This window comes from Nipponia nippon, unplaced genomic scaffold, assembly GCF_047370975.1.
Source record: "Nipponia nippon isolate SJK-2023a ecotype South Korea unplaced genomic scaffold, ASM4737097v1 scaffold_3, whole genome shotgun sequence".
Lineage (NCBI taxonomy): Eukaryota > Metazoa > Chordata > Aves > Pelecaniformes > Threskiornithidae > Nipponia > Nipponia nippon.
Genome location: NW_028262347.1, coordinates 79,695,974 through 79,709,751, shown reverse-complemented (window position 1 = coordinate 79,709,751; position 13,778 = coordinate 79,695,974). Strand labels below are relative to the sequence as shown.

The following is a 13,778-nucleotide window of genomic DNA, read 5'->3' as shown; positions in this document are numbered from 1 at the left end:
ATGTGCAATAGTTCACATTCATGATTTGCATGAGTCCCATTGGCCAAAAGCGGCAAAAGTTGGCAACTCATTTCAGCTGAAAGAATGCAAGTTGAGCCCCTGTATATCTGTGAGGAGCTGCGTCTTAACATCGGAGAATCCCCATCTGCAGAACGGGGGAAAAGCCTCTCCCCTCCTTTGCCATTGCCCAGTGGTTCAGTGTCCATCACGGTGGAGCCATGAACTTAACCTGGAGGCGGGGGAGCTGTGTGCCATTTTGCAATACAAACAAGAATAGCAGGGCCAACTTAAACTCTAATCTTCCCTTTTTAATTGGCAGCTTAGAGTATTAAGGATACCAAGAGACAAAAAACAATAGGCTCTGGAGGTTGTGCAACTGAAATCCAGTTTCAGGGCTTTTCAGAGACCAAGGCCTCACACTAGCTCTGAATATGAAGGCGCCTGGCAGTCCGTGCAGTAAAGGACAATAGATGAAGAGAAGTTGTTCCTCAGGCTTGAAAGTCGCAGAGAAGCAGGCGGCTTGTGATTTTGATATAATCATCTGCTGAATCCACTGCTGAAGTCCAGATGGTGACATGGGAAACAAAAGCAAGAACAGAAACACAGAATTATCATCAAAGCCAAGCCCCCAGAGAAAGGCCAGCCACAAATGACCATGGCAAGAGGAAAACTTTGCTATTTAGGTAAAAACGCATGGAATCCATTACTCCCCAAAAGATGTCCTGATCCATCTAAACTGATGTCTTTATTCATGCTTAAATCCCCAAGAATAATCCATCAGCAACACCAACTCCAGCTCACCCATTAAATCCTATTTGGAATTTAGCAATCAGCACGCCAGGAGAACTGTGGACTTCAGTCTCGCAGCAGGGCAAAGGAATAATACATTAATAAGCTTCTCTTCCAGTTGTCCAAACTCTGTACTGCAAATAGGTTAAAATATTCCATCAGTTTTTCTTCTTCCTATTCAATAACTAACATCTGGTTAGAGCTAACTGGTTGAAAAATAAATATTGGGTCTGTAACACTTGCTAACCAAACCAACTGTGAACAAAACGTGTCAGATCATAGTGTCATTCCATTTCAAGGGCAGGGAAAATACCTTCTTTGTGCACAACAGCTTTTATACTTTGCCATCAAGAATTCAGAGAAGAGACATCAGCTCACGCTTTAGTACCGAGTATGTTTTTAGTTTTTCATGGACGAAATCTCAAGTGAATTGTCTCAGCCGAATTAAATTCATGTAGCTGTTCTGGTTATTGGACACCTCTATGATATTGATAAAATACTTATACTTTCTAGTATTCTCTTAGGGCAATACAAGCACACAGATTAATAGAAAGAAGAATAGTTTTTTGGAGAGTTATGGAAAAATATGCAGCTCAAGTCTGTGAGAGCCTACAGCCCCTGGCCTATGTTCTTTGTACTTGGTGGGGGCCTTTAGGCCATTTTGTGGAGACTGGTGAGGAAGAGCATTCTGAGACTTCAGGTCTCACATGCCAGTGCAGGAACTCGGAAGATCCTCCCAGGAGGGAGAAATGTTCGTAAGCTAAGATTTAGCTGTAGAGGAAGACTTTGCTATTTAGGTAAAACCCATGGAATCCATTACTCCCAGAAAGATGTCCTGATCCATCCGTACTGATGCCTTTATTCATGTTTAACTCTCCAAGAATAATCCATCAGCAACACCAGCTCTAGCTTACCCATTAAATCCTGTTTGGAATTTAGTGATCACACCAGGAGGACCATGAACGATGCTTGAAGGACAAGCCAGTTGTAAGGAAATGTGCTACTGTTCTCTGTAGCAGGTGAGCTGATGATAAAAGGAGCAACATGATAGTTGATTTGTTTAGCGATTATTACAGACCCGGTTTTTATTTTTCACCCAGTTAGCTCTAACCAGATGTTAGAATTATTGAATAGGAAGAAGCAGAATTACTGGAATATTTCAACCTAGAAGAACAATTTAATTTAGAAGAATTCTTAATATAAATGTGGTTTAATGAGACTGGAACTTAAGCAGTTCCATTTTGTGTATCCTGCTAATATGTTATTTTCTTTACAGGAATGTAGTCTGTTCTACTCCAAAAGGTTCTGCCTCCCCTGTGTGAATGAAAACCTGAAGGCCTTTCCTTTGGAAATACAAGAAGATATGGATAAGAGGAAGCCCCAACAAAAGTCCTTCCCCTGTAAAAAAACAGATACAAGAACATAAATACTGAGGGACCAAGAGAGACAGTTCGTTGGCTGGGTTTCTCCTCTCCCCTTTTGGAGACTATCATGTTGCTCCTTTTAAAGAAGTGACCTTCATCAGCTCACTACTACACAACACAGTAACACATTTCCTTACAATTGGCTCGGCTTGAAACATCATCATGCAGCGATCGCATACTGCCAGCAGTATGGCCTTAAGGTGTCGAAGAGCCAGAAAGACAGGCAGACAAGCCTGTTGTCACCACGTAAAACGCGTGTAGTAACAAACTAAGCAGCGTATGGCGTAGGAACCATGTCCAAATTTTCGCACTTGTTATTTTAATGTTTTGTGTTGTTCTTGACACTCCTACAGTGTTATGAAAATCCAAGACAGATTTATCTGGCTTAATTCAGTATACATCCAAGAAAGTCAGTATACACCAATTGTTAACCTGACAGTCCTGTCCTAATAAGATTACAGTAGGCAAGGAATTCAAAGCTTTATTTTTAAGTAGGTCTAAAATAAAACTGTTATGAGAAGGTGTCCCAGATGATACCCACAGAAATATCTAGATTCTTCAAGATTATAATCTCAGTACTATCACAGCATTAAGCCTTCTGAAGGTAGGTGCTCTTAGAATAAAAGATGCCTACAAGTCACTTGCACTTGCAGTCACTTCCCACTCAATCTTCCAGTCCACGTCAATACAGCAACAGGAGAGGACCCTTAATACGTCTAGTTTATGCTGTACAAGTAAAGATTACTTCCTTTTCACTTTGACATCACTTAATCTGGAAATAGAAAAGTTCAGTTAATGAGCTCAATTCTTTCCTGAACTGAGCAATTAAACCGCAGCTAGAATAGGGATTTCAGAAGCATAGTTTCAGTCAAAAAAGGGTAAAAAAGTTTTAGGGAAACAGCAGTTTGTTCAGCTCAAAAATTAGCTTCACGGTTATGTGTGTTGACTTTGTCTTAATTACAAGGAAGATTTAGGTGGCATTTATGTGAAACCACTTAGTCACACACCTTAAGGATATGTCTAGAATGCGCCCTAATCACCAGCTCACATTATTTACTCAAGCTTTGTTGGTCATTGGTTCAGAACCTGTTAATGCCTTGGTTAACATCTGTTTCTCAACTCTTCCATCCATATCATTTGTCAACATCTAAACTTGATCATTTTAGTAGAATGAACCGTGGGTCTGTTAAAAGAAATCAGCATTATTTCAATGAGTTATTTTTAGTTCTTTAGGACATCGGAGTGTCCTAAGATCGATCTTTTTTTTTTTTTTTTTTGAAGGTAATATATTGGTGTCCTCTGTTGAGAACTGGAATTTCTTGCGGTTACTAGAGGAGCAGTAATGGACCTATTAGTATGCATTTCAAGCTCTAGGTGCTTTAACACATAAAATACGTACACATCTTTAATCGTGGAAAAAAAGATACGTTAGAAGTCAACATTTCACGTCCCTTTTTGCGGTAACAAGAGACTACACTTTCAAAGAAAGTGACATTAAATGGGTGGTATTAAATTTCAGTTTCAGGTTAGACACGCTGACTTTAAAAATTGTAGTGTATCTGTCTCCTCTGTACAAATAACAGAGGCATATCCTATGCTAAAGCCACAACCGTAAAGAGAAAGAGAGATGCTAGAAAGAGACTCACAGCGCTTTTGCGCCTTAAACTTGTGGTCTTATAACCAAGCTGACAAAAAAAGAACATAGTTACGTGAGATATGTTTATACCAGCAAATGTCTTTTTAAAAAACATTTTATTTGCTGTATTTTATGATGTTTGCAACAGGTTGTATCTTAACTCTCAGCCTGAAAGTAGGTTTTAAAAGCCTGGCTAGCGCAATTCCCGTCTAAATGAGAACATGCCTCTCGATTGCGTGACGTGCAAGTCTGTCGTGGGCCGGGGAGATGCGCCCACTAATGTGCTGGGAAGGATCCAGTGTCGCTGAGCTGCTTTCCCTCCTGTTCAACCTCCTCTGTGCCCTTCACGAAAAATGCAGCTAAAACTCGTTTATTCATAGTCATTATCTGTGCCATCATGATATGACAGAAGAATCATTTAAAGCCCTCAGAAATGACCCTACCTTTAAGTACTTGTTAAGTTGAACCAGAGGGGGAGTAGACTCAGTATTAAAAGGGAACAGCATCTGTAACTACAGAATTTTTAATCTGGTCCAGTACAGCTCATTTATTTATCTCGAGTACAACAGGAGAAGCCAAGTTAAGGCTACCTCTGCTTCACAGCTACCTGGTTATGCATACCTTTCAGGTGAAGAAAAGCATACTTCCAGCAAGTACCGCAAAGTGGTTCGGTAGCCCAGGGCCGTCAGATGTGTTCTGTCACCTCTGGTCCACGCTTTAGGGAAAGAAGGCTGACCTACATGCGATACGGTATTTCCTGGGATGACAAAAGATTATCATCTGTGCCCAGCTGTTAAAACTTACTTATTCCACCTTCTCATATGCCCATTGAAGACGAGCATTATGATCTCTGCATCATAATGTTTTGGTACGTATGTGATTTCCCAGACCAAATGCCGTCATGCCCAGACTCACCAGCCATGAGGCTACTCTTCAAGATACGCACAGCCTTCCCAGGTTGGTTTCATCAGGTTCTCCGCGTACTTTCTGCTGCTCAAAATCAGGCCTTCAGTGCTCCTGAGCACAGCTGGTGAAGAAATGTGATTCTTTATCCTCTGCTGTAATTTTTGCTTCAGCACTCTCTTACCAGCTTAATAAATCCCCAGATTCTTGAAGGAAAACAATTATCTGTGACAGACCCTCCCGACGGATTCAATTGAAGCCATGCCTATCAAATTAGGTAGTATGCTACACTTCATGCAGAAGCGCATTCACTGCATGTTGAATTCAACAAACGTGTCAGGCTGGTCATACCGTCAATGAGAATGGAAGGACACGGCAGGACAGTGGGTCAGCAGACTGATGAAATATATATATATATATATAAATATGTGTGCGATTTGCATACATATGCTACGTACACATTCCTAATTTAAAAGGCGTGTCTTAAATCTCTAAGTATCAGCACTTTAAAGATGCTTCAAATATCATTCTGCCTTTAAAATGTCCTTGCAAGACACACATCTTATTATTAGTAAACATACTTAATACAATTTGTTAACAGGTATTTGATGCTAACCCAAAAAATTCTGGGCACCAATCCCACTGAAGGTTGCTTATCCACTCTTGTTCACTACTGAAAATCAGCATGATTACTCCCCGGTATAAAGTTAAGCAGCTAAGGGTTTTCTGAAGCAGGGCTTTGTATACCAAATTAAGGCAAATCGGGTTAAGGCAAAATCCTTCAAGTTCTGAATTACAGTGGAGCAGTGCAGAACACAGGCTCGTGCCACCGGCGCTACCGCAGAAGGAGCAACGGGCGTCGCCCTTCCCAGGTGCGCCGGCACCCTGCACTCCCCGCGTCCCGCTTCTGCAAACGTTGACACAAGCTATCAGCTGAGATCGTAAGGGGTTGTACAAGAGCGCAGAACAGAACCACTTTCGTGTACATAAAAGTTACTCGTGCGTGCAGGGTCAGTGAATGAGGGACTCGGTTAAGAGTTGGCAGCTGCTCTGGATAACGTACAAGACGCAGCCAGCAGAGGGTAACAAGTATGTTTTAAAACCGTGACATTACAGTGAATTACTTTCCTGGAAATAAAAGATCAGCACAAGTCATTAAATTCACTTTTAAAAATACTTTATTTTTTTAAAACCATTAAGGCAAAACCATATTTCAAATTAACTGCGTTTACATTCAGTCTTAAAGGATGACTTGGTTTTTTTTAAAGCACATAGGTTCCTACCAGTCTCTATACAAACACTGTGAATTCAACCTCGTATTTTCAAAGGAGACAGAAAAAAAATCAGAATGTAGAAAAAGACGAAAAATGTTTAGTTCAAGTTTTTTCATCCTAGATCAGTAGGCTGGTAACATTTGAGAATGCATCATCCTGTTTAGCTATATGTAATTTTTACATTCACAAGTGCAAGAGACACTGTCTTTCCTATAAATCCCTGTGAGACCAGGGCTTCCATTCTTGAAAATGTCATTTGCATTGTTCGGACAGAAAGAAGCTTGGGAACTTGGCTTGAATTAGTGGTATTTTACTGGGAAACAAGCATTCCATGAGAATTAGGTTTGACTACTCCCTGCAAGAAATGTCTGCTCTTTCTAAGTTCCATATTCACTGTAATAAAACGTACCCAAAAACGCCTAAAAACATAGGTGACTGGAAACAATGGTGATCTGCGTTGGGTTTTTTTTCTGTTTAATATTGATATCTTGATTTAATTAAGCACTTGTTAGCTCTAGTGGATTAGGGTTTGGCAAGGTTAACAAAAATGCCCTTTTTTGTGTCACATCAGATAACAGACAGTTTAAGACGTGATAAAAGGTTTTAATATCATGATGTAATTAAACTCTTGTGCTACATTCCTAAGGAAAATTCAGAACAATTGTTTGTAAAAGCTGTGAAACAGCAGGAGCAATACGAAACGCGGCTCATCCGAGGAGCTGACAAAACAGACTTTGTCAAACATGTCAGAGGGGTGTTCTTGTTAAAATCCGTAATATTAAAACGTTGATTAGACTTGTTATTACTAAAGAAAGAACTAAAGCCACAAATGTTCTTCCACTTCTGAAACCGGAGGAAAGTGTTTTGTGGCGACTGAGATGGAGCCATGGCTTCACGTACCCACCTGTCCCCCAGGATTCGCTTCCCAGGGGAGCGGGACGAACGGCGTGCCCGGCAGGCGCTCCCTCCCGCTGTCCGCGCCAAGGCCCCCCGCAGCAGAGCCACAGCGGCCTGCTCCGCACCCGCCCGCGAAGGGCGCCGCCGCCGAGCGCCCACAGGCGCCCCTCAACGAGCACGCGGCACGGCAAACGGCTCCGTCGCGGCACGGCGAAGGGCTCCGTCGCCAACAGGAGGGCAAAGGCACTGTGTCTCCACGAAGCCAACCCTGCGCTACCGCGTGGCGAAATACACCTGGAGTATCCGAGCGTGCCAGGGGTAACGAGGTGGGGATCGGAGCAGCGCTCTACGTGGTTATTTGCATATGAATCACCCACCAGGAGGTTTGCTAACCTTCTTACAGTTCCTGTTGCACATCGCAAACAGATTTTGAATGATTATACTGCACTCCTACGCAATAGGGGTAGAATGCAGTACTTGCGTGTTGCCAATATTTCGGTTGGTTAGTATTTTCCCGTACCACCATTTTTTTTTCAAGCGTAAAGAATGCCATGAAGCTTCTTGCATTGATCATAAGGCTGGTGTCTTTTCCGCAATAGGGATTACTGCACCTGCGTATCCAACCTGAGAAAATATACCAAAATACTTAAAAATAAGTACCTTGCACTTGATCTTGCAGTCCTTATTTAAGGCCCAGCCTGTAATCAGCTTAATCTCTTTTGTGCATGCAGCCTGTCCCCTGGGCAGAGGCAACTCATCTGAAATTGAGGTCCTTGCAATAGGAATTCTGTTTTGAAACATCCTTGCAATGGAATCTGACAAGATCGACTAACACAATAAAGGAGTTCAAGAAAAAAAAAAACCCAAAACAGCTTCAGAAGCTGGAAAAGATCTAAAAAACCTGTACGCACATGAGAGAAAACAAGAGAGGGAACACCCTTGCCCTAGGATGGGTTTAGTTAACAATGAATTTCTGTCACGTATTTACAGTGTAAAGTGACATATCTGTTAGTAGCTTTTAAAGTTGTTTTTTTTTTCATTGCTGCCTACGAAATTGAGAAAAGAAGTAGCTGTAGGTTACCGCAAGGAAGTCCCGTAGAGCTTTTACAAATATGACACAAACATCTTAGTAGACAATACGCCTGGTATGGTGACACTGAGCAAGTGAAAATGTCAAGTTGCAGCCATTTGGGGAAATAAAATTTTATCTATTAATTACAAATAAAATGCAGTAACCACAAATCATTGCGGGAACATTTGTAATATGCTGTGCTTGTACTAGATGCTGTGTTTTGCCTACGGCACAATAAAAGGCCGACCTGTAAAAGGTAACTTTGTTCCTGTATCCGGATTCGTTAGCAGGAATGCTGTAGGCACAGATTGTCACACCTGAATCACAGGACACAGAACCCCTATGAACAGATTCTGAATTCATCTCTACTTGAAATCATAAAGGGAACGCTCCTATAGAAAAGCCAATAATGGCATTTCAACATTTTGTTTTGCGCTGCCAAATTACGTATTTTAAAATACACCTATAAAGAACTGCAGCTCAACCTCAGTGCAGGTAGCAGGAAATAATCCTGAGCACACATTCTTATTTCTAGTAAGCCACAAATCAGTTCCTCAGAAAATGTAATCTAGCTCTTTTTAGCTCTCTTTTCAAACTTGTAAGGAAAATGAACTACCAGGCTGTAAAGCAAAGATGAACTTAGTTCTATACACTCTCTTTCATATTGGTGAACTCGAGTTAAAATGTTAAAAATATTAACTCGATTTTGGGCTTACAGTTCTTCCTCACCCAGACTTACTTTTATTAAAATTAAATAAAAGGAAGTCTATGTTCTATGTGACAATATATTTTGAAATTTTGTTACAGTCGTCAAGACCAAACACTGATAAGTTGCAGAATTTGTGATACTTCTTCACAAATGATACAGTAATAAAGCGCAGACAGGAATAAATACCAGTTTGTCTTTGACTTCAGGCCCATCATCCTTACCCCATAAAAGTAAATCTTTCCTCACTGTACAAAAGGGTTCACAAGATAAAGTATGAAACAAATATTTAAATTAAATAATTTACATATTTTTCTTAAAGCACCTCTGCAATATAATTTAGTGAACCTTTATACCTTGCAATTATATTCTTGTATTTTACAAATTGAAACATGAAGAAATGGTATTACATTAAATTAAAAAAATCCCACAGTACATAACAATATCAATAATCTTAGATCAAACCCACATATAATTTAAATCTCTAGTAAAAGAAGGATAATAAAGCTGATTAAACCTAGATAAAAAAAAAAAATTATATGCAACTGATTATCAAGAAAGAACTTGAGATATAAGCAAGCACCCGATACCACACTACACCTTACATTTCAACACTTACTAAAGGATCGGGGTTTTCAGGGAAGGACCATTATTCATAAGACCTTATGCTTAAGCGATATCACAAGAGCTGCAAATGCATTTGTTAAATGTAATTGCAGATTTTCAACTAAGTAACGGGGATGCTTTTAAGGAGAGACAGAGCTGAAATTGTTCCTCTTCGGACACAGTACAGGCAGCTACAGTGTAATCTCCAACTGCTTTGTCTGAGACGGTTCGTAAGTCGTCCAGGTTTTCCATCAGAAATAAGGCGGAAATTCAAATTTAATAGTACGTGACCTAGCTCTCATGATGAATAAATCTCCCCAAGTTTTAGCACTTTGAATAAACAAACAAATGTTTAGATGCTTATTATAAGCTCTTTGATTTGCAAACTTGTGCTAGCTCTCTCACGAGAACGGACTTAGTGCAACTGCTTGGTATTTCTTAAATCTGTGCGGGCCAGAAATAATGCAAAAATATGCTCTTTGGCAACACTTCAGCTTTCTAGCAGCTGGCTAGAACCAAAGCACAAAGGCACGCGGGAATGGCAATTAAATACAAAAGAAGATTTCTTTAAATGCGAAGAAAGATTCAATTTCTGTAAGTGGAACACATTCCTATCGTCTGTCAATTTGTGTTTAATATAAAAGTGGGATTGTGAAATTTAAAAAGGTAGAATTAACTGATTTTTTTTTTTAAATGGCAGTTATGTGCTGTTACACTGAAGACAGTACACCTTTAAAGAAAAAAAATATTTAAGGAGATAAAAATGAACATCAGATTTCCCCAACACTTGACACAAAACCTTCCTTTTTTTTTTCTTCCCCTTTGTCAAAGTACCTAGGGCATCCCAATAAATAAATTTAAAAAAAAGAACAAACAACGCTCAAAAAATGAGTAAGCTGTAGGTTTGTTGAAAACTTAAGTCGTACCACTGTTTCCTAGGACTTTTCTCTATCCATCTGTTGTCTCTTGTCTTAAGCTGTTTGTGGGTACCTCGTTGCTAACCAGAGTTCTTCAGTGCTGTGATAGTAAAATAAGTTATGTTGATAAGAATCAGATCAAAACTATATCTAACAAGCCAGTAAATCTTTAATAGTTCTTTAATCCTAAAATCTGATCGCTTTATTTCCCTCCATAGAATGGGTATTTTAAAATATTAGATGATCTGTACAAGGCGGAGATGCTGAAGGCTCCCCAGTAATGTATCTCAAACTAGTTCAGACTGCAAACATCAAAAAAAAAAACCCCAAAACCCTAACGCTAATGGAGTAATTTTGAAATCCAATTGACCAAAGCCTGCTGCAGCACCTACCGAAGTAGCTAAGGTACTTCGGTAGAAGTTTAATGTAGAAATTAAGAACTTTTGCCCATTAACACTTGGGGAGCGAACCGTCTGCCCTGTGTCGTTCTTTGAAGAGACTGCGGATATGTGCACAATGCAGCAGCGTGGGCAGTGGAATCTATCCAGAATTTTGGGCTACATTAACATCTTGTTCATATTTCTGTAATTCAGAGATGCGTTCTTTCCATTTTTTTTCATTAAAGGTCTGCAATTTAATTTAAAACAGAAATCAGACTTCAGTGTCCAAGGAACTAGTCAAAAAATGCTTGCCGGTTTTCAAATAACAAAACAAAATGGATCTGGAACAGGGAAAATGCAAATCACGCACTTTCCTAATGCCGGTAATAGGAACCTGTTACAGGCCTGTTACAATGCCTTCCACTGAATGATGCTGTTTTCAATTCTTTATGGTTTTGCTGAGAAGTTAAGTATTTATTATTACGTTTTCCATGTTTTTTAAAAGTTTCAGTAAAGTGTTTTAGCCACTTTTGAGAACACGAGCAGGAAAAATAGTTCTTGTCCACACTGACTGTGTCTGACTCTCCTGAGAAACTCCAGCACACCATAACTATGGACCACAACAACTTTGACATTGGCTTTTGCATAAATCTGAGCTTTGGGGGAAAAAAATTTCAGCTTGTACTTTTTTTAGAAGATGAACTTAAAACAGTTGGCTATTAGAGTTTCAGTATGCCATCACAGAATGGCTGCTATTTTGACCGTGTTTTTTGAGTAAGCAATATTGTGTATCAATTATTTCGGTGCTCAATGTCTTACCCCTAAACCCCACAGTTCCTTAGTAAAACATGGCTGACTTGAAAAATAAAGCAGCATCATTGCTAAAATCCTCTTCTTATTTCTGAGGGCATACTACGTACTGCTGTAAGAAAGACAACCTATTTCTCATCTGCTGTTTCCTGGTAAGACCGACAATCTTCTCTTAGTGAAGTGTTAGAAGTAGCTGTAACGTAAGGCCGAGTCGTCCCGTTGCCAACTGGCGACCGGGAAGGGGAAAGAGTTCTGTGCACACGCATTTAGCGTTTCTGTCCTGCCCCAGCTGGTCACCAACATTTGAGGCCTGTGCTTCAATATTTTACACTAAATATATCTGACACTAAAACCTCTGCTAATGACCGTCGCCTGCATAAATACCAAATTGCTTTTAAACCTCTAATTTATCCAGTGTCTAGCCATGCCAGCGGGCCTGTAAAGAAACAAACGTTGTGACTAAAATAAGAATCATAGTGTGATATTGTCACTTTCTCGATCTTACTTAATTCTTGCAGTGAAGGTTTAAGATTCTGAAGTCTTCAAACGTGCTACAATAAAAAAAGTACAAAGTGTCCTCCTGTGCCACTGCAAGCTTAACTTGTGAAAATGCTAAGATTGGCTCCTGAGATCCTTGGGTTATGAAACAAATAGGAAAATAAGGAAATAATAATAATGTGAAGTTACCATATTAAAAAAAAAAAAAGAAATAGCATAGTGTCTTGCATGCAACTAGCACTTTTGTGTAGTACTCTGATAAAAGATCCTGTAAAATGGCAAAGTCAAGCAGTTTCCTTATGGCTTATTTTGCATCGGGAGTAAGTACTATTGTAAAATCATAGTTTGCTCTCAGGAACATGATAAACTTACCCTCAACTGTGCTCTCTTTCATAATATTACACAATCAACACCTACAAATGCTGTTCTTGGTAATATTGTCACCTTATCCACTATGGCTGTATGGACAAGGACAAAATTTGGTGAAATAATCTAACTAATACTTCTATTGACAAGGCCTAAGAAGGAATAGAAAGAAATACATCCGAGTGGATAACTGGCAAAAAACAAAACCGTGTACGCATCAGGAAAGTAAACAGGTCCAAACAACTCTATACTGCCAAGATACTTATCAAGAAAGAAGGCGCCTTTCCTATACAATCATTTCTTCAGAGTAAGCTATCACTGCACTAGAATGCCACACAGTTAAAATTCTTTTTTCTGGGCTAGGATCAGATTTTTCAGTCTCTCCACAACTCTTGCTAATTCAAAATAGTATTTTTAAGTTCAAAACTGCATCTTGAGCTACTACAAGTTCTCCAAAATACACGTGGTATGATGTTATTTTTCCTCAAAGACATTTTCATGTTTCCTTAAAACACTTCTGAAAAAAGGGTTCCATTGCTTTATCACATTTACTCTTCAAGAAACACCTGAACGGAGCATCTCTGCTGTATTTTAGATAACTCTTCTGATTTTATTTCATTTCATAGAAGAACCCTCTTTTAAACATGCTAATCCTAAGGTATACTAATATAATACTATATGAGGCTGTACTGCATTTCATGGAATTAAAGCAGCAGCGGATCAAAGGTCTTTCAAATTTTTTTTCAAGTGTATGTACAGTGACATCCAACCATTTGATACACCTAGACTGACTGCTGTAAGAAAAAGTGTTAGTTGGTTCTCAGTTACTACCATTAGCCAAAAGTGCATAATCTTCATGATTGTGCATATACCTGGAGAGAATTTGCTGAATTTGTTATATTAATTCTAAAATGACTAAGCCAAGAGGAAATGCAATTTTGTTCATGTCTGTTACTTAACATTCTGATTTATTATACAAATATGTACTCCTTACCAATCTGCAAATTTCCAAATTAAAGAACCATTAAGACACTTCATGAGCACTATAATCAGTATTTTTCTGCAGAACTCTTTCAAAAGAAGACAAAAGATCCCAAACCAAAAGAAGTGTAACGCTCCATTTACCCAGCTTTTAGATTTTTCATGCTCTGGACTGAGTGAACAGCAGGTAACTGTGCAAGTAGTTTTGCTCCCATCTGTTATTAGTATTGCTCTTGTCTTTAAATATCGTGGAAAAAAATACTAAAAATCCTTAATACATATCCCTGTAGATTTCCTGTAGTAAAGGGTGTAAATGTGCATCAGATTCAGTCTTCTTAATTATCTGAACAAGTTGAGCATGCTCTGTGACAAGTTGTCGGAGATCAGCCATTTTTTGGAGAAGTTTCGGGAAGAGGAAGATGTCATCAGGATGGTTGGTTTGCAAGTGAAGTTTCAGTACATGCACAATGCTCTCCTGCATTTTTTCAATGTGTCCTACATTTACGAGACCAGGACGAT

At 39.3% G+C, this 13,778-nt stretch overlaps 2 protein-coding genes across 6 annotated transcripts in view; one reads left to right on the top strand and one right to left on the bottom strand.

The window, feature by feature from the left end:
• Positions 1 to 9,602, top strand: part of CDPF1 (cysteine rich DPF motif domain containing 1) — a 26,881-nt gene extending 17,279 nt beyond the window's left edge. For both annotated transcript variants that reach the window (XM_087764358.1, XM_087764359.1), the window contains exon 5: positions 2,066 to 9,602. In XM_087764358.1, coding sequence (XP_087620484.1) covers positions 2,066 to 2,215 — 150 coding nt within the window. In that variant the 3' untranslated portion in view covers positions 2,216 to 9,602. The remainder of the gene's footprint in view (positions 1 to 2,065) is intronic.
• The window catches only part of PPARA (peroxisome proliferator activated receptor alpha), a 45,412-nt gene continuing 37,545 nt past the window's right edge, over positions 5,912 to 13,778 (bottom strand). For 3 of the 4 annotated variants that reach the window (XM_087764356.1, XM_087764355.1, XM_087764357.1), the window contains exon 9: positions 5,912 to 13,778. In XM_087764356.1, coding sequence (XP_087620482.1) covers positions 13,531 to 13,778 — 248 coding nt within the window. In that variant the 3' untranslated portion in view covers positions 5,912 to 13,530. The other variant, XR_015706268.1, reaches the window with a different exon arrangement.